The following is an 18,883-nucleotide window of genomic DNA, read 5'->3' as shown; positions in this document are numbered from 1 at the left end:
AGCTTGAGGCGAGCCCCGATCACCCCACACCCCTGCCAGCCCCAGCCCCCACCACGCTCACCAGAATGCTGTAGAAGAGCTCATGGACAAAGAGGCCCAGGACACTAGTCAGGATGTAGCCCACATGGTAGAGGAACTCCATGTCCATGACCATGGCCTTATAGCCCCGGATGAAGGTGCCTCGGTTGCCCACGAAGCTCACCACAAAGACGATCTTGTTGGTCAGCTGGGGGCAAGTACAGGGCATGGGGATCAGTGTCCCACCACCCACCCCGGATCTCCACTCCCTGCTGCTTTGCCCGCCCAGTGCCCAGCTCAGAGGTCAGCCCTTCCACGGAGCGGATGTGATCTGCTCCTGCTCAGCCTGGCAGGCTCGACATTAATGAAAATGCTTCCAGAAATGTATCTGGGCTCCTGGGATAGAATGGGGAAAAGCCCCTGGGGTCCATAGCTCCAGGAAGAAAGTGCGATACAGGTAAAGGAGGATGGAGTCAGACAGACCAACCTGGGCCTTTACGGTGACTCGGTAAGTTAGGGAAAGGCACCTGCCCCCCTGCCCCTTGCTCCAGATACATTTTATTTCCAGCTGTCAGGAACTGCCATAACATACAAATCCTTGATGTCTACAGTGTGGACAGTGCCTCTGGGCAGTGCCTACTACCATGTACACAGCAGCCCCGAAGCTGGTGCCCCAAAGTGCCTCCTGGCTGGCTGGCTCTGAGTGCCACTTGCCCCAGGTTGTCTAGGGAGACAGAGGAGGCACACAACAGCCCTGAGCGCGGGTCTTTAACAAGCTTGACCCCATCACAGGGACAAGGGGGATAGGGCAGAGCAGTGGCTGCTGAGAGGCGGCTGGCCAGTGTGAGGTCCTACCGCGCCATGAGCGCAGGGGTGGGGTGGGGGCCCCCTCCGGCACTCACGTTGAGGGCACCCAGGATGTTGAGTGTGGGCCCAATGCCCAGGTAGTAGATGGAGCGCAGGATGAGTGCCACAATGAGGGGGCGGATGCTGTAGCGCTTGGTGAACAGGGCCACGATGGAGAAGCAGATGAGGATCCAGAAGAGCAGGGAGATGAGTGGGGAGCCCAGCACGCCTGGGGGCCAGGGCGCAGGGGTGAGCACTGGTCAGCGAAGCCCACCACAGCCCCAGCCCCGACACAGCCCAAGAAGCCACCTCCTCCTGGAAACCTTCCCTATAAAGTTCTCGGTCACCTGGTATTAGGGCCCCTCCCCCACCATCACACCTGCCTGTCCAGGCTTAAGGCAGGAGGCCCTATTCAGATGCTGCTACCATATCTGATCTCTGGCTCATGTTTGTGTGAGAGAGAGAGAGAGAGAGGCAGAGCGAGAGACATGCACTGTCTCCAGAAGTCAAGGATGCTGTCTATCCCACGGGGACCACATCTGTGTCTCCCCAGGATGGGCTGCAGAGCCCAAAGAGCAGTGCAAGGGTGCTTTTCCCCATTCTGCATCTGGTCCCGGAAGAGCCTGGCTGGCCCCAAGGCTCTGCCCAAACCCAGGGAGGGGGCATGGTGGGCTCCGGGGCCTCAGTCTGCCAGCCTTGTGTCCCCACCTGTGGACGCGCCCTCCATGTAGGGATAGAAGAAGGCAATGATGATGTTGATAAAAACCGCCAGGTTGAAGGAAATACTGCCCCACAGGGTCATGCGGCGGGAGAACCAGTAGATCAGTGGCATGCCTGGGGGAGGAGGGTGGTGGCAGGCTGGTGTGAGTGGGGCCTCTCGTTCACATTGTCCACCCACCCCGCACGGGCCCCCAGCGCCGGCACAAGCTCCAGGCCCCACTTCAGAAAACGTCACTGGAGCCCTCCTAGGGGTGGGGTGGGGTGAGGCAACTACCAGCAGGTAAGGGGGAGTCCCCAAGGGGCATCACTGAGCAGCTCCAGGCCCGGCCTTGCCCTCCCACCCCGCTGGGGTCCTCACTGCGGAGCTTGCGCTGCCATTCCATTTCATTGTGCAGGAAGGAGGACTGGTCGAAGAAGTCGCTCACTTTGCTGCCCTGCTCATCCTGCTCTGTGGTGGTGAAGAGCCGGTGCTTGGTCTCCTCTGTCAGGAACTGGCAGATGCCAGGCACCGGGAACACGATCTGCTCCATGCTGCGGTCCTGCCGCACGATCTGGGCGCACACAGGCACGGGGTCACAACTAGGCCACCGCCACCAAGGGCCAGGGTCACGGCCCTCACTCACGGCGCCCCTACTGCCCTCTGGCCCCACCTCTATCTGGGACGTGTGGTTCTCGTAGTAGGCCAGGGGGTCCTCCTCCTCCTCCTGGGCAGGCGCTGAGGACTTGAGCATCTGGGACAGCTGCTTGTTGTTGAGGCTGAGCTGGGGGTAGAGGGGCCGCTGAGGGCAGGCCCCGCAATTCCCCACTGCTAGACCTGCCACCCAGCCCTACCTGCTCGAGGGTTCCCCAAACAGACCAGACCCAGCCCAGCCCAACTAGGATGCAGCCCCAAATTGAGAGGGGGTAGTGGGAAACCCATGTCCAGACAATCCCAGAGGACAGTCACCGCCCTCCGAGGTCCGGCTCCAGGCTTCCAGACCCGCCCCAGAGCTTCACTCCCACTTATACGTCTAGGTTTCACCCAGGCCACCAGTCTGGCTCTTCCCGCCCTGAGCCCCGCCCTGAGCCCCCCAGTTCGAGCTCTTTACTCAGGTGCAGGCCCCGCCCCCGGTCCCGCTCCGCCCAGAGTTCCTGCCCCGCCCCCCGGCCTCATCCCGATTCCCACGAGCCCTCAGATCTCCGCTTTGCTCTCTTCCGCGCCCTCAATCCTAGCCCCACCCCCAGATACCAGCCCATCCAGTCTCTCGCCCAGCCCCGCCCCTACATCTAAGCCCCGCCCCACATCCAGCCTGGTCCCCGGGCCCCCACCATGGAAGAGATGCCCTCGGCCTCCTCCTCTTGAATGCGCTTCACCGGCTTCAGCAGGTGCTGCAGCTGCTTGTTGTGCCTGGAGAGCTGCGTGAGAGGGCGGTGCGGAGTCACGGGGCGGGGCCACGGGAGGGGGGGGGGCAGGGCCGCCGGGGGCGGGGCCACGGGGGCGGGGCTGGTACCTGCAGCGCCAGGATGTAGATGTTGTGGCCCACTTCCCGTGGGCTCACCTCCGAGTTCTCACGCTCCTCCTCCTGCAGGTAGGCCTTCTTGATGACGTCCACCTGGCGGGGCAGTGCCTGTCTGAACGCCGTCCTCCTGGGGCGTGGGGAATCCCCGCCCCCCGCACCCCACCGACTCACGCCTTCCCACCTGACCCCTGGCCCAGCCTCACCAGCTCCTGGGGCCGCAGGCTGATGAGGATTCGCTCCGCGTTTTCACTGTCGTGCCGGCTCTCCATCAGAGCCAAGAGCAGCTTGGAGGCATTGTCCTGCGGAGAGGTGTGGAGAGGGCGACTCCCTCTGTCTACTCCGCAACAGCCTCTCTCAGCCCGGAGGATGCGCCACGGCCTTCCCATTCCCCGCTGTCCCCCAGGACTTGCTGAGAAGCGTCCTGCAAATCCAGCCACCCCCCCACCCCCGCTGCCTTCACCCCCACCCCGCGGCAGGTGCACACAATCCCCCAGAGAGCAGACACACACACAGGAGGCCCTCAGGTAAACCCAGAACTCGTTTGCTCCCGGAGTGTATATGCAGTCCGTTTGCTCACACACTCATCTGTGTGTGTGTATTAAACCCATCACCACACCCCAGTATGCACACTCAACACTCCTGTCGCGTGGGTATGTGCACACCCATCGCATGCACACTCACGTGGGCTGCCACGGGCCCCACCTTGAGCTGCAGCACCAGATCCATACGGTACTTGCACAGGGGACTGATGTCATTGAGAATCAGCGCTGTGATGATGTCTATGCCATTGGACTCGTGCGTCACGATGCAGGTCTGGCAGGAGGCAGTGGGGGGACACGGGCCCCGGGGCCCCTCAGCACTCTGGCGGCTCCAGAGGCCTCCGTCTCTCCCCTGCCCAGCCTGCGCCCTGCACCGGCACGGCCACACGCCCTGTCGGCTGCTGGCGCCGCCGTGACAGCTCACCTGGTTCTCGTGGCAGGGGCCCTGGCAGTACTCAGTGAGGGTCTCCAGCGTCTGGATGACCAGGCCCACGTTGTCCTCATTGATGTAAAGGCCCAGCAGCCCCAGGCCGCCGGTGGTGCTGCCGCACATGATGTCCAGAAACTGAAGCGTCTCGCACACCAGGTTATAGTTGGTCTTGTTGTTCTGAGAGCGCAGGAAGTTCTGCAGGGCACGGGAGGGTGGGCATGGCACAGCTCTCGCAGGGGAGGAGAGGCTGGCCCTGGGGGACCCCGCCCTGTGCCACCAGCTGCAGAGCAGTGGCCCATGGGCAGAGGGCAGGGGGTGCACGTGCTGGCCGGATGGCGGGGCAGGGGCAGGCACTCACCTGCAGATCCCGGTTGTGATTCTCACACAGCAGCTGCAGAAAGCGCAGGATGGGCTGCATGATGAGCACGGACGTGCCCATCTCGTTGCTCTGCACGCGCTCGCCCACCTCGTGGCCCCGGCGTAGGCCGGGGCCCAACGAATAGCGGGATGGGGAGCCTGGCATCGAGAAGGAAGCTACGCGGCCTGCAGGGGGGAGGCCTGGTGAGGCTGGGGCTGTTGGAAGGGACCAGACCCTCACCCTGCACCCTCTGACCCGGGCCCGGCACCCTCATCCTGTACTGCTGTGACCTCTGACCTTTGGTGGTGGGGTCTGCAGGCTCCCGGTCCTCGCGCGGCTGACTGCCCAGGTCGTTCATGTTGACGGCCACTGTGGACTTGGTCTCCTGCTGGGCCCGCTTCATGCGGTCGTGCAACACTTTGAAGAAGCGCTCTGACTTCTTGTCACTTGTCATCAGGTTGTAGAAGGATTTCTGGGGGTACGGTGACATGGGGGACAGCCTCAGCCCTGGGCCTGGTGCTAAGCAGCCCTTGGTGAGTCCCTGGAGCGCTCTCTCCCGTGCTGCCGGGACAAGGCTGGGCCACAGACGGGTCCCTAGACGTGCCCTGGGACTGGCCACAGACGGGTCCCTAGACGTGCCCTGGGACTGCAGCTGGGGCAGGAGCGCTCAGGGCTGTCAGAGGCGGCGGGGAAGGCTCGGTAGCTGCCGTCGCTGCGATGCTGGGGGCCTGCACAAGCCTCCTCACACCATCTGCATCTGCCCACACAGCAGCAGAGCTGCCCCTTGGAAGTCTAAGCCTTGTCCCTCCTCTGCCTGACACCCTGCAGCGGCCCTGCCTCCCAGCGCCCACGAGGCCACCTGATGGCCTGCCACCTCTCTTGGCCGTACCCGTGCAGTGCCCCCCTCTTGTGCACATGCTTACCTCTGGGCCCTCGCTGCACTGGGCCCTCTTCAGGGGCCTACCTCCAGCCCTGCCCCGGCACCCCCATGACCCTCGCCTCCATTAGCACTGTCCAACACGCTTTCCGGGCCACAGAGTGATTAGAGTCATTGGCTGTTGTCCCCACTAGGATATAGGACCAATTCATAGGATACATGGATTTTGTCTTTTCTGTTCACGGCTGAATCCTTAGTGCCTAAGCATACGGGAGGCACTAAGTGCAGACTTATTAAAACAATGCATGAGGGGCGCCTGGGGGGCTCAGTCGGTGAAGCGTCTGAGGTTCCAGCTCAGGTCATAATCTCAGGGTTATGAGATCGAGCCTCGCATCAAGCTCTGCACCCACCATGGAGTCTGCTTAAGACTCTCTCTTTCTCCCTCTGCCCTTTCCCCCCACCCTCAAAAAAATCTTAAAAAAAAAAAAGAGTCATGAATGAATGAATGGGGATAAGGCAATCATAGGGGACTTTTCAGAGGAGGCAGTCCTTTGGTTGGGCACCAGAGGCCAAGGAGAATGTGGAAGAGGAGGGAAGAAAGCCTGAGCAGAGACCAAGAGGCAGGAATGATGGATGTGACGTGAGCAGCGTGGTGGGGAGTCAGGCGCAGGCCTGGCTTGAGCGGGACGGTCTGCGTGGGTAGGAAGAGGCCAGGGGACACGGGGGCAGTTATGGGAGGCGGAGCCGCCCCCGCGTAGCCAGACTTGTGCAGGCCACCAGCACCTAGCCCTGCAGCCAAGCCCTGCAGCCTCAGCAACGTGGCGCACTGTGCTGAGCAGGTGCTTAGCACCCCCTGCCGCTCCACACCTGGATCTCAGTGTTGCCACCATCCAGCAGGCGGATGGCCAGGCCAATGCTCTCCTGGAAGATCTTCTCGTTCTTGGTGCTGGTGATCAGGTCGCATACCAGCTTGGTGGCCCCCTCCTTGTCCAGCCGGCACTGGGTGGCCGCAATTGCTGACCAGTCTTGGTCCAGGCCTAGAGTTGGGGAACCCACGTGAGGGGAGCTGGGGGGGGCAGGGGAACAGAAGGGAGGGCCCAGGGTCTGGGCACGTGGGCCACGCAGAGGCACTGTGGCGGGGAGGCGGTACTGACCAGTGCCCATGGGGTCTGGAAGGTCCCCCCTTGAGCTGGACTTCCGGTTCTGGAGGTAGTTTTGTAGCAGCATCTTGCGCAGCTGATTGCCCTGGGGGGGGAGGAGCGAGGCCCTGCAGTGGCACATTTCACCCCTAGACCACTGGCCCGCCCACGCTGGCCCCGAGCCCCGGGCCCTGCCAGCTGGGCTCCCAGAGCATCCAGCTCCCCCAGGCACTCACCCGGTCCCCGTACTTGGTCTTCTTGAGCAGCATCTGCTGCAGGGTCCGCAGCACCTTGACACACAGCTTCTCCTCCGACTCCATGAGGTCCTTGGTGTGCTGGATCAGCCTGGCCCATGAGGAAGGAGGGCACGCTGGGGGCGGCCTCGGCTGCCTCCCTCCAGCCACTTCCCCTGCCCCGGCCCTTCGCCCTGTGGGCTGTCCGGTCCTGCCCTGTCCCCGGCAGCCTTGCCCCAGCCACCCCCCTGCCCAGCCCGGTGTCCGGCTCACTTGGACAGGAAGCCCCCACTCTCGCAGCGCTGGTAGGCCTCACTGCCCTCCAGGAAGAGCAACTCGGGCCAGTGCAGGACGTCCACCAGCACCGACAGCTCGGCCTGTACCAGGGGCCTCAGCCGCTCCTCCAGGGCCGTGATGATGTCCTGGGGTGGGCACGGCACAGTCAGTACCAGGCCAGGTGCAGGCTGCCCGGGCCCAAGAGATGAGTGGGGCTGGACTGCCATTCCGCCCACCCCAACACCGAATGGCCCCGCGGATTTCTCCGAGCCTGCCGGAGGGGCCCTGCGCCCACAGAACCACCCTGAACAGTGCAGGTCATCTGTCCGCTCAGAGCCCCTGGCTGGGAGCCACAAGCCCTAGCTTTTCTCCCAGCCCCTCCTCCAGCTGTGTGACCTGGGGCAAACCGCTTCCCCTCTCTGGGCCTCGGCCTCCTGCCATGTGGGGACAGTGAGCCACCACAGCCCCTCAGAAGTGTGTAGACAGTGGCCAGGAGCATGTCGCACAAACAAGAAGGCGCTGTCAGGACTGAGAGGTGTCCCTCCCTGCTTCATGAGCACCAACCCTACTAGCGGAGGCCTGGGTTCTCCTGGATTCCCCTGGAACGATGCCCCTCGGTCCCCTGCCCAGGGCCTGCCCTTAGCAGGGGCCTCTTTCCTGGGGAGCGCGGGCAGCACAGGAAGGGACGCTTCCCCAGAACCACCCTTCCGAAGCAGCGTCCGTGGCAGATGCCGGGCAGCCCCGCACCCACCTGCAGCTTCTCGATGATGTTCTTGTAGTCCCACTGGTTGGCAGCGGGCGGGACGCGCGGGAAGGCCCGTGCGGTGGCCTTGTAGTTAGAAGCGCTGCGCTGGGCGGCAGCCATACACGTGGCGCCACTGCTGAGCAGCGAGCTGATGTGCGCATCCAGGTCCATGGGCAGCGAGATGGCCCGGCCTTTGGCTGGGGGGGAGAGACAAGGGGGTGCTGGAGTGCAGGTGGGGGGTGGGGGGGTCCGGCCAGCCAGAGCGGCCAGGCTCTGGGCTGCCGTACTGGGGGACAGGGTGAACTCACCGAGATTCTGGGGTACGCGCTGGCCCCCACTTGGACTGGGGTGCGCTCTTCCCCTTTTGGGGTAAAAAGAGAGAGTTTCTGCCTCTCTGATTCTACCTTGGCTCCACCCTGAGCCCTCCCCTCCTCTCTCCCACCTTCTCTCTCCCCTTCCCCAGTGCTCCCTAACCACCTACAGGCCTCCCTTGTGCCTGAAACCATCTGCAAGCAAAAGAACCTTTGGTTGGGGGATGTCAGCCAGCATTCTCCTCTGGGGAAATGACTCAAAGCTCAAAGGAGAAAACAGCTTTTCTCGATTGCTAAGATGCCAGTTAGACACCAAGAAGGACTTGCTGAGAACTACCTGGGAGATGATGGGCGAGCTTAGGAATAATGTGTTTATTTTGAGGGCAGGCGTCCCTGCAGTGAAGGGAGGGGAGGGGTGGTTGGAGCTAGCCAGTGCCCCTGGCACACTCACCCACCATGGCGAGGGTCCGGATGCAGGCCTCCACGGAGCCCTTGTGCTGCTGCTGCAGCCACGGACACTCGAGCAGCCGTGTGCTGGACTGCAGCAGCTGCACCACAATGGTCTGGTGTGTCTGCAAGAGGCAACACACCTACTGCTACAGCCTGGCCCACCCTCCACCCTGGGCAGCCCCGGGTCCAGGGACCAGGGCCCACTGAGAATGGGCATGATGGAGGAACAAGGCTTCCAACAGTTACCACGCGTCTTTGTGCCAATGGAAAAAGGCACCCCCTTTCCTCTCAGCAGTGCACAACCTGCCCAACTGTACGTGGCAGCCCTATGAGAACTGCCCAAGGTCCAGATCTGGGGCTTATAGTCCTATTGCGGACCCCTTCCTTCCTTTAAAAATAATTTTTTACATAAAATAATATTGTGAAAAGGTGATATATTTCCATGGTTCAAAACCCAAAGTATGCTACAAAAAGGCTTACTTTGAGAAGTCTCACCCCAAGCTTGATCCCATCAGCCCATTTTCCCACCTCTGCCCTGGGACTGATGAGAGGTGGAAAAAGCTGATACAAATTACTCATAGTCCCAAAGAGATCCCAGGGCCCAAACGCATGTGTGTCAAAATGAACCCACCCTTGCTGAGCGACCAGGACTCACTCCACCCTCAGTCCCTCTACCTATTAGTAACCCCTTTGTTGGGTTCTTGTGTCCATCCAGTGATTTATGGTATTATGATTTAGGTATTGTCGCAGGCTCCCCCCTCCAGGGAACCTGCCTCTCTTGCCTTCAAGGGGCTCTGGGCTAGGAAGTCTGGGAATCTGGGAATCGACTGAGGGGCCTTGCCTCTTCCAGCGATTTAAGGCAAACTTCTGTTCCCTAGCCTAGAGCTTTTCTGCTGATGCAGGTAAGACTTCAGTCCTAGGAGCACCAGATCGACTAAGCCGACAGCAAAGATCTCTGCTCGGGCTCTGCTATCCACTGTGGCAGGCATGACCGTCTTGTCTTCGGGGAGTATGTGCTGCCAGCTGTCCCCTGCCACCCTGGGACCCGTCACACCAAGTCAATTTAGGAATTCCTGTTCTAGGGTACTGTCCCCACGGTAATCCCGGAGCCGCAGAAGTTATAGGAGATTAAACTTTTGTTGTTTTAAACCATTAACTTTGGGGGTAATTTGTTATACAGCATACGTAACTAACACACTTGTCTATGTCCTTCTGCTACGTCTTTATGTGCCACAAGCAGACGCGAATATATGTTCTCCTTCCCCTTCCCAGCACGAGAGCGGTGCGCGCAGCAGAGGCTCACCTGCAGGGAGGTGCTGTTCTCGGAGAACGGAGAGCTGAAGAACGCGCCAATGGTGTCCAGCACGACAGTCAGCACGTACTTCTCCAGCGTGGGGTCAGCCAGGCGCTTCTCCCGCTTACTGCACACCTGGGGCAGGAGAGAGAGATGCCCTGGGGGCCCCTCCACGCCCAGCCCCTGGAAGGCTGCCCAGGCTCCCAACCACACCCCTGCCCAGCACGGCGCGCCCACAAGCCCATGCCCCACCCCCCAGGGGACAGACCCGAGCCATGTCCAGGGTGAAGTTCTCAAAGAGTGTCCAGATGTGGTTGCTCGTGTAGATCTCTTTCATCTCCACCTCCGTGTCCACATAGCAGTGATTCACGAAGTTCACATAAGCCATTTTCACCTGCGCAGGCGGAAGCAAGGTCAGGGGCGCGAGCAGGGCCACTGGCCCAGGCTCTCCTCCTCTGCACTCCACTGATTCTCCCCTAACCTCCCCCTGTTCCTCAGCCCACGTCCCTCCTACTCACCCCCACTTGCCTTACCTCCCCCTTCCTGCCCGCCATGCAAGACTGACGGCTGCCTGGGCCTGGCTCCACCACCCCTTCTCCCCCGCCAGCAGTCCCAGGCCCCAGACCTCGGTGATGCAGTCCTCATGTGTCACCACAGACACCACGTCCTCCAGGGGCAGCAGAGAGGTGCACTTGATCTCCGTGTAGACGTTCTTGCCCTCGGCGCAGGCGGCCAGCAAGTCCACCAGGGAGATGTGGTACATGAGGGGGCTGTGGTCCTCCACGCCATCCCGGGCGGCCTTCATCATGTCTAGCAGGTGGGCCAGCGAGGCCTTGTCATTGTAGAACACGACCACGTCGTCACCCGCGTTGGTCAGCTGCGGGCAGGAGGGGTGCCCGATCAGACGCCCCAGTCCAGCAGGCCCCGGGTGTACCAGGGAGAGATTAGGACTCTGACCCCAGCCCTCATGAGACACTCAGGAAAACCCTACCCTGCCTGGCCTTTGGGGCCGTAGGCTGATGTCTCGGGCCACCTGCCATCAGGGCTGAACCCTGGACCCAGAAAAAGTGCCCCCATTCTCCCCTAAGGAAAGAAATCCCACTCAGGCTTGTTTCAGAGGTGCCTCCTTTAGGAAGCCCTTTCTAATCCCTCGCCCGCTCCCTCCCCTAGGCTCCCAGTGTGGAATTTAAAGCTCCCAGAGCACACGCTGCATCCTCTCATGTCAGTGATTATGTTATTCACAGTAATAATAATAACAGCAATCAATAATCTGCGCTGTACAGCACTTCTGGGGCAGGGCGCCTCATTCATCAGGTCCCTCATCTCCCTTTACTGTGCTCCCCCCGCCCCTCCACCCCCATACCGCGCTGTAAGATGCTTCTGGGCAGAAACCACGTCTGTTCCAGAGTTAGACTCGGCCCTTCCTCCTTCATGCCTTCGGCCAACAGGTCTACCGGGCACCTGCAGGGTGCCGGATGCCGGGGCCCACGCAGAAGCACACAGGATGTGGTCCCCCGCCCCAAGTTTACACCCCACTGATGTCCCCTGGTACACGTGCTCCTCGGCGCACAGCAGGTGCCTCATGATTTTTAAATCCGTGAAAATACAAGGATAAATAGTGGAATGAGCGTGTGGGTTCTTTCAGGCCTGTTACCGGAGTTCTCCTAGACCCGCCTCTGTGGCCTTAGTCCTCCCTCCACCGGCCAGGTCCCTCTCGTGATCCCCCATCTGACTTAACTCTGCTCCCGCCGCCTGAGCCCCCACGCGCCCCCTGGCCCCGTCCTCACCTCGGTCATGATCATGTCCTGGCACTTCTTGACGTACTTGCCCTCGGCCTTGATGACAGTGTGCAGGAAGTCCAGGTACTGCACGTGCCGCCCGTGGGTGGCCAGCAGGTGCACGAAGTGCTGCAGCACGGGCTCGCTGATTTCCGAGCACAGCTGGTAGTTGTTCAGGAAGATGTGCTGCATGGTCTCTGCCTCCAGGAGCTGGGGGCGGGCGGGCGGCTGTCACCAAGGGGGATCTGGGGCCCGCTCCCCACCGCCGCTGCCACCCCCCACCTCGCGCCCTTACCCCCGGCGTGAGGAAGAGGTGCAGGTGCTTATGCAGCAGGGCCTGGTTGCCCGGGTTCCCCGCGCAGAACTTCTGCAGGAACTGGTGCGTGTAGCGCAGGATCTCCATCATCTTGGCATCACCCTGGGCACCAGGACAGGAGGAGGAAGGTGAGGCCGGGCCTTGCGCCTGAGCTCCAGCAGCTGTGGCCGGGGGTCCGGGCTTGGGACTGGGACCACAAGGAGGCCAGGTTCAAGGTGAAAGCTGGGCATCCAGGTCAGGAGAAGGAAATGTGTGTTGGGCGCCGGGGTGGCTCAGTCGGTTAAGCGTCTGCCTTCGGCTCAGGTCATGATCCCAGGGTCCTGAGATCGAGCCCCGCATCGGGCTCCCTGCTCAGCGGGGAGCCTGCTTCTCCCTCTCCCCCTCCCCCTGCTGTGCTCTCTCTCTCTCTCAAAAAAAAAGGAAATGTGTGAAGGGTTGAGGAGCAGAGGCTGAAGTGAGGCCAGCGTGGGGGAGCAAGATTGAGGGATCGGGGTCAGGTGAATGCTGGGTGTCAGGTTCAAGAGCCAGTGTGAGGCTTGGGACATATCAAGATCAGGGTCAGTCGAGGGGAGGTGTGGAGGGTCAAAGGTTGAAATGATGCTAAATTTGGAGTCCAGGACCAGGGTGTGCCTGGGGTTAGGTCAGGATAAGAGGTCAGAGTGAGACTAGGGTATGGAATCAAAGTCAGGGGTCAGTATGAGGTCTGAGTTGACATCATGAGTCAAAGAGAGGCTGGGGTCAGATAAGGGTCAACATGGATCAAGATAAGGAGGCGATGGGGTGCCTGGGTGGCCCAGTCAATTAAGCATCAGCCTTCGGGGCAGGTCTTGATCCCAGGCCCCAGGATCAAGCCCCACATGGGGCTCCCTGCTTCTCCCTCTACCCCTTCCCCCCTGCTCGTGATCTCTCTCTCTCTCTCAAGCTCTTCCTCTCTCTCTCAAATAAATAAATAAAATCTTTAAAAAAAAAAAAAGATAAGAAGGTGACAATCAAAGGTTACAATGAAGCTGAGATGATCAGGAAGAGGCCAGAGAGGGAAACAGAAGCTAGGGTCAGGGTCAAGAATCAGGGGTGAGGCTGGGTTAGGTCAGCATTCAGGATTAGTGCATGGTTTGGGTTAGGTCAGGGTTCAGGGGGAAGCTGCCCCAGGGAGTCAGAGGTCAGAAGTCAAAGGCCACCTTGTCATAGGGGATCTGCAGCAGGTCCAGCATGACCTTGTGGGCATCCATGTTCTTGAGCAGCCTCTGCTGCTTCTTCCTCATCTGCTCCCCCACGCCGCACATCTTATTCAGCCGTTCCAGGATCTGGGGAGGGTGGGGGGTGAGCCCAGAGCCCCTGCCCTCCTCCTCCAGCTCCCCCGCCATCTGGCTCCCCCCGCCCCCCACTCAGGCTGGTCGGAGTCCCCAGCCAAGTCCAGCCAAGCCCCAGCTCACATCGGGAACAGGAAGGGGGAAGGAGGCCACGTTCACTGAGTCAGATCACCGCAACAAGGCAGGGAAGCACTTTTTAAAAACCTAATTCCACCCATAAAAGTAAATAGAATATGGCTGTGAAATGGAATTTCATTAAATTCCTTCAGCTTTAAAATAATTCCATCTGGACCTGGGCAGGGTTGTCTTTAATGTGTAGACAAAGCAGAAGATGTGTATTTTGAGGGCCAGTGACTGGCAGAGTGGGGAGGCAGGAGAGGCCAGGCCCCGGAGCCTCCAGGGGGGGGCCTCAGGGCCCCAGGCCACTCACGCCTTTGACAATCTGGTAGTTCTCACTGCTCTTCTCCCCAGGTGGGTGCAGAAAGCCCTCCTCGTCTGTGGGCCGCTGGGAACACAGGGAACCGTGCAGGGGTCAGCTGGGCCCAGCCCTCGCTGAGAACTCTGGCCTCCCAGCTCCCCGCCACCCCGCTCACCTCCTTCTTGTCTTTGGCAGCACCTGTGTCCACCTCCTCGCCCTTGCTGCTGCCCTTCTTATCCACCCACAGCTCTGACTTCTCCACCATGGTCCGCAGCCGGTCCAGCTCTGACTTGATCACCTTATAGTTCTCCACATCCTGAGCGGAGATCAGCAGCTGCACCTGAAGGTTGACCAAGGGCATGCCTGGTGAGATGGGCACCCCGAGTCCACTGCCTCGTAGAGACCCCGGTGCCTGCCCTCTTCCAGGCCTCTGCTCCTCCTCAATGTTGATGCCCGGCCACGGTCCGCCACCTCCAGGAAGCCTGCCCGGATGGCCGAAGGCCTCCCCACACTGCTTGTCATGAGCTGCCCCATCGGCTGGCTTCAGTTGCTCACTGACTGGTGCCGCTAAGGTCTATCACTTGGCCACTGCGACCCCAAACAGGGCAGGGCAAAGAATACTGGCAGCACTGAGCGCCTGCTGCAGGACAGCCGGGTCCCTTGGCTCCCACTTCACTCGCCCTGGTCAGGGTAAGGGAGGAAAGCTCCCCGGGCCTCAATGCCCCCCTCCATAAAACGGAAATGAGAGGAGTAACCATGTTGCCAGGGGCCGCTGCGAGAAGTGCACTAATGCGAGGCCAAGGCTCAGTGCCTGGCACATGCTCGAAAAATGGCAGCGCCTTTCACAGGGAGCTGTCAAGATCACACGACAGCACCGTCACAGAACCAGTCACCTTAGTGAGGGCTGACTGCATGCCAGGCGTGATTTGAAGCACTTAGCACACGGTATCATTTGTAAACTCTAAAGTGCCATCTGCCTCATAAAAAGCGACAAGCCGGGGCGCCTGGGTGGCTCAGCCGGTAAGGCGGCTGCCTTCGGCTCAGGTCAGGATCCCAGGGTCCTGGGATCGAGCCCCACATGGGGCTCCCTGCTCCGCGGGGAGCCTGCTTCTCCCTCTCCCTCTGCTGCTCCCCCTGCCTGAGCTCTCTGCCCCCCTCAAGTAAATAAATAAAAAATTAAAAAAAAAAAAAAAGCGACAAGCCTTGAGTCAGGCTGAGAGGTCATAAAGGTGGCCAACACTTGGCCTTCATCTTTCAGGAGTTCAGCAAGGCCGAGAACCCCCAAAGAAGCATCCTGAGCTCCCCTAAGCTGCGAGCTCCCCGCTCATGGTTAACCCCCCGGTGTCCGGGCCAGGCGGGTCCTCAGGGTCCCTCCGCCCAGGGAAGCCCCCTGGGGCCTCCCTCCCGCTCCCCAGGGGCCGGCCGGGGGCTCAGACAGGAGCAGCACCTGCTTGAAGGTGTGCACGGCCTCCTGGCGCTGGCTGAAGTGCTTGAAGAGCAACTGCAGGGCCCCAGAGACGAGCGGCGCGTAGTCGTGCATGGTGAGGTGGATGAGCACGCGCAGGAACATGCGGCCGCCCTCGTCGTCCACCTCCAGCATGCTGCTGGTCTTCCTGTGGCGCCAGGGGAGGGCACGCTGGGCACCAAGCTCCCCGCTGCCCGAAGGGAACGGCGCGCGCCCGGCCACCCACTAGCGGATGCCGCGCCCGGTGTCAGACTTGCTCCAAATAGTGAGGACCTCCCCAGGGTGTCACCAACCACTGCCCTGAGCTCCCCGAGGGATCCCCGCGTTCCCTGAGATCCTGCAGGACTCCCCCTGCTGATGCAGCTGAAGCGGGGACTCTTCACAGGGCCCCCACAGGCCCCCACCCCCCACCACCACCCCAAGAGATCATAGAGATTCGTGGAGATTGGCTGGGGCCAGGAACGGGGGTGGGGGAAATTCCCATCTTCGGCTGTACCATCCTCTAACTAGAATGCAGCATTTCCTTCAGTGAGGAGAAATTAGCGGTACCTGTGATTTTGACACCAATACCAATCACAGATGTTCTCCCATCACCTTACCGTTGTTACAGAAATTGTGAATCCCGTTCACATGCATCGCGCCTTCGAAATCACGGTACTAATTACACCCCCGGCCCAGCTTGTTACTTAATGTGTTAATAAAGAGCCACATAGCTAACTGTCACTTCAAATTTGTTTTCTTCAATATTTTGATAACTGCATCTCAAAGCTCTTGGTTTCCTTTGTAATTTACGTGCCTTATTTTATGAATTTAAAAATGCCCTTCTGAGCCCAGGTCCCAGGGCTTCACTAGATGCCAGGGGCGCGGCACAGAAATGGTGAAGAGCCCCCAGTTCCCAGGGCGACCCCCTCCCCACCCTAGCCCTGTGTACAGCGGGCTCTCCCCCACACCTCCCCCTGCTCCCCTCCAGCCCAAGTCCAGATGCACAAATAGAGTCACACTTGCCCTGGGTGAGGGCAGGGGAATGACCAAGATGACACAAGGGCCCAAGTGGCCCCTGTATCACCAGGGCATGAGAGGGCAAAAGCACAGAGCCAAGGAGAGCCCCACCCCAGAGCCTGGTAAGGGTCCTGCAGACCCAGGAGGAGGGACCAGCCCCAGCCCAGCCTTGGAGACCCCAAGGAGGGGGGGTTCTCACACCTGCGTCAGCATTGCCCACCCAACCCCACACACCACCCCCCACCTCACCCCTGGCCTCACCCCACTCCGAACATGGCCTCCGCCTGCTCCCCGATGCGGTCCAGGTTCATGTTGGCAGCTGTGGGGAGCAAGAGTGGGTGGATGGGGGCAGGTGGCAGGTCCGTGCCCAGGAAAGATGAGGAGCACAGGGGTGAGGGAGCACTGGTTGGGTGGCAGCCCCTCTTGCATGCTCCTTCCCAGGGTGGGGGTGGAGCCAGCCAGGGCAGGGACCAGAGCAGCTCCACTGCCCTGCGGGGGCGAGCAGAGTTCTGAGCTGGGCACCAGGGCACCTGGGTCCCAGTCTGGTTCAGCCTCTCATTGGCTGTGACCTCGGGCAAGTCCCCGCCCCTCTCTGGGCCTCAGTTTCTCCATTTAGGAGTTGGAGAGAATGATGTCTGCCTTCGCCTCTCACCATGGCAATTAAATGGGCTGGGAAACAGAGGCAGGGCTGGGGAGCTGGCCCCGGGGCGTCCCCCAGCCTCCGCCCCACTAATGTGTACCCCTGGGCAAGTCACACAGCCTCAGCCTGAAGGCAGGGGAAAGTGGGGGTGGGGGCTCACTGGTGGAGTCGAAGGCCGGGGCGGTGCCGTCGGCCCCGCTATCTTGCATGGGAAACACTTCCACAAACTCCTTCTTGAAGACGGACAGCAGGTAGGAGATGCGGTAGTCCAGGCGGACGTTGAGGATGAACTGGTGAAGCGGGGAGGGATGGGGTGAGGACTGGGCTGAGGTCGGAAGGCCAGTCGTGCCCCAGGAGAGGGGAGGGGGTACCCTGAATGAGCTCTAGCACTCAGGGGTCTACGGCAAAGATGTTCCAGCTACTATAGGACATCACAACCTAAAAAATCAAGACTCCTCTCCCCGGGGAGGTCCAGAGTGCCCTCTCTTCCACTCCTGCCCCAGTGATGAGGGATGACACCTCTTCTCCGAATGAGGCAGAGACCCTCAGTCCCTCCTTCCCTAACCCTCTGTCCTCACCCCCCCCGACACTGGCCTCAGTGGAACTGAAGACTAGGGGGCAGCAGGAGAGGCCAGTGTCGGGGGGGTGAGGACAGAGGGTTCGCAGAGACCCTTGACTGGTCTCTATCCTTATGGGGCGCAGAGCTTCTGGCCACGCCCCAGGATGCAGATCTGGAAGCCCTCAGCTCCTAGAATGAATCAGAATGGTCTGACTCCTCTGACCAGGCCCTGCCCAGACTGGGTCCCCATGGAGGTCACTGCATTACCCTTCCCATCCTCTGGTGGCAGCTGGGCAAAAGCAAGCATTCTTACCACTCCCGGGGTCCTACCAGCCCCTTCTCCAAGTGTTGCCAGCGCGTCTCAGACAAGACCCAGAACAGGAAAGACCATGTCTGCCTCACCAGGAAATGGGCCCTCAAAGCTCTAGCTCTGCTCCAGAATGTCTGTAGGATGGCAGTATAGTCCCCTCCCCCTCTTCCTTTCCTCATCTGTACAATGGAGGGACGGAGCTAGGCTTTAGTGCACACCAGAATCACCTGGGAGGCTTGTCACAGCACAGACTGTGGGCCTGCCTCGGGTGTCTCGGATCCGTACGGAGGTCTGGGGTGGGGCCCAAGAATATGCGTTTCTGAGTTCCCTGGTGAGGCCGTTGCTGCTGGTCCAAGGACCACACTTTGGAAACCACTGGGCTACACAGCCAATCACCGTGGAGCCCTCCAGTACTGGATACTGTGATCTGAGCAGGGGTTCACCCCCCAGCCTCCCTGCCCCGGGCCCCACTCTCCTGCCCTATTCCCAACACCTCTCAGCGCTGTCCTGGCCTAGCCACCTGCAAGATTTCCAGGATCTTCAGCTTGGTCTCCATCACCACAATGTCTTCATTGTCCTCGAACTTGCTTCTGTCCAGTGGCTCGGTGGTACCAGCACCGGCAGACAGGCTGGGGGCACCAAAGACAGACTGCTTGCGGCTCAGCACCATGGTGGACATCATGTGGCCCACGCCCTGGATGGACCGCCGCACGTTCTTGCCTGCGGAGTGCGAAGCACCAGGGGGTCACAGGGGTGCACAGCAGGACCCCTGGGTCTGACTCTGACTCTGTCTCTGTCAGAGGCAGGGCTCACCCAGAAAGGCTTCCTGGGGGAGGTGAGCTTTAAGCCAAATCTGGGCAAAGAGGGGCTGGCCAGAGCAAAGGTAAACTGTGTGGGGAGATGAGTGAGAATTCTCCTGTGGGGCATCCTGAGATGCTGCTACAGAGCATGGGGGACAGAGGGGACACCGTGTGGGGAGCACTACGCACCAGGTGTCAGACTATGCGCTTTTTGATTAGAGGAGTTTATGCCCCCTGGGGGTGTCCCCGAGGGCAGGGCTGTGTCTGCTGTCAGACCAGTGGCTCCTCGATGGCGGGGCTGTTGCTCGACCACTCCCCTGTCTGACTGGGAGCTCCTCAGGCAGGGCCTGGGTCTCCCCTCCTCCCTCATTATCTCCCCTCAGGACCAAGCTGTGTTGGAAGGCAACTCCCCCAGACCCCGGGATCTCCACAGCGCCTGGACAGGGGCCCCTCTGGTCCAGCAGGGGCCAGGAGACAGGCTGCACAGGGGGCTGATCAGAGAGGACTCTGGCACTAGGAGGAGACGGAGGAAGGCCAAGGCTGGGGCGGGGGC

The 18,883-nt window shown here is 60.7% G+C and overlaps 1 protein-coding gene across 1 annotated transcript in view; it reads right to left on the bottom strand.

The window, feature by feature from the left end:
* Positions 1 to 18,883, bottom strand: part of ITPR3 (inositol 1,4,5-trisphosphate receptor type 3) — a 67,490-nt gene that overhangs the window by 6,368 nt on the left and 42,239 nt on the right. The window contains 30 exon segments of the mRNA XM_081828021.1: positions 62 to 226; positions 921 to 1,093; positions 1,573 to 1,698; positions 1,943 to 2,135; positions 2,235 to 2,345; positions 2,893 to 2,979; positions 3,075 to 3,176; positions 3,287 to 3,382; positions 3,786 to 3,896; positions 4,047 to 4,247; positions 4,411 to 4,595; positions 4,708 to 4,882; positions 6,155 to 6,324; positions 6,442 to 6,532; positions 6,663 to 6,771; positions 6,933 to 7,081; positions 7,687 to 7,877; positions 8,443 to 8,563; positions 9,745 to 9,870; positions 10,004 to 10,129; positions 10,361 to 10,612; positions 11,523 to 11,723; positions 11,809 to 11,931; positions 13,008 to 13,133; positions 13,570 to 13,644; positions 13,733 to 13,897; positions 15,005 to 15,170; positions 16,283 to 16,340; positions 16,822 to 16,951; positions 18,051 to 18,310. Coding sequence (XP_081684147.1) covers positions 62 to 226; positions 921 to 1,093; positions 1,573 to 1,698; positions 1,943 to 2,135; positions 2,235 to 2,345; positions 2,893 to 2,979; positions 3,075 to 3,176; positions 3,287 to 3,382; positions 3,786 to 3,896; positions 4,047 to 4,247; positions 4,411 to 4,595; positions 4,708 to 4,882; positions 6,155 to 6,324; positions 6,442 to 6,532; positions 6,663 to 6,771; positions 6,933 to 7,081; positions 7,687 to 7,877; positions 8,443 to 8,563; positions 9,745 to 9,870; positions 10,004 to 10,129; positions 10,361 to 10,612; positions 11,523 to 11,723; positions 11,809 to 11,931; positions 13,008 to 13,133; positions 13,570 to 13,644; positions 13,733 to 13,897; positions 15,005 to 15,170; positions 16,283 to 16,340; positions 16,822 to 16,951; positions 18,051 to 18,310 — 4,364 coding nt within the window.

This window comes from Leptonychotes weddellii, chromosome 8 (genome assembly GCF_054177405.1).
Source record: "Leptonychotes weddellii isolate Sample4059 chromosome 8, ASM5417740v2, whole genome shotgun sequence".
NCBI lineage: Eukaryota > Metazoa > Chordata > Mammalia > Carnivora > Phocidae > Leptonychotes > Leptonychotes weddellii.
The sequence above is the reverse complement of the archived record's forward strand: the minus strand, read 5'-3'. Positions and strand labels throughout refer to the sequence as shown.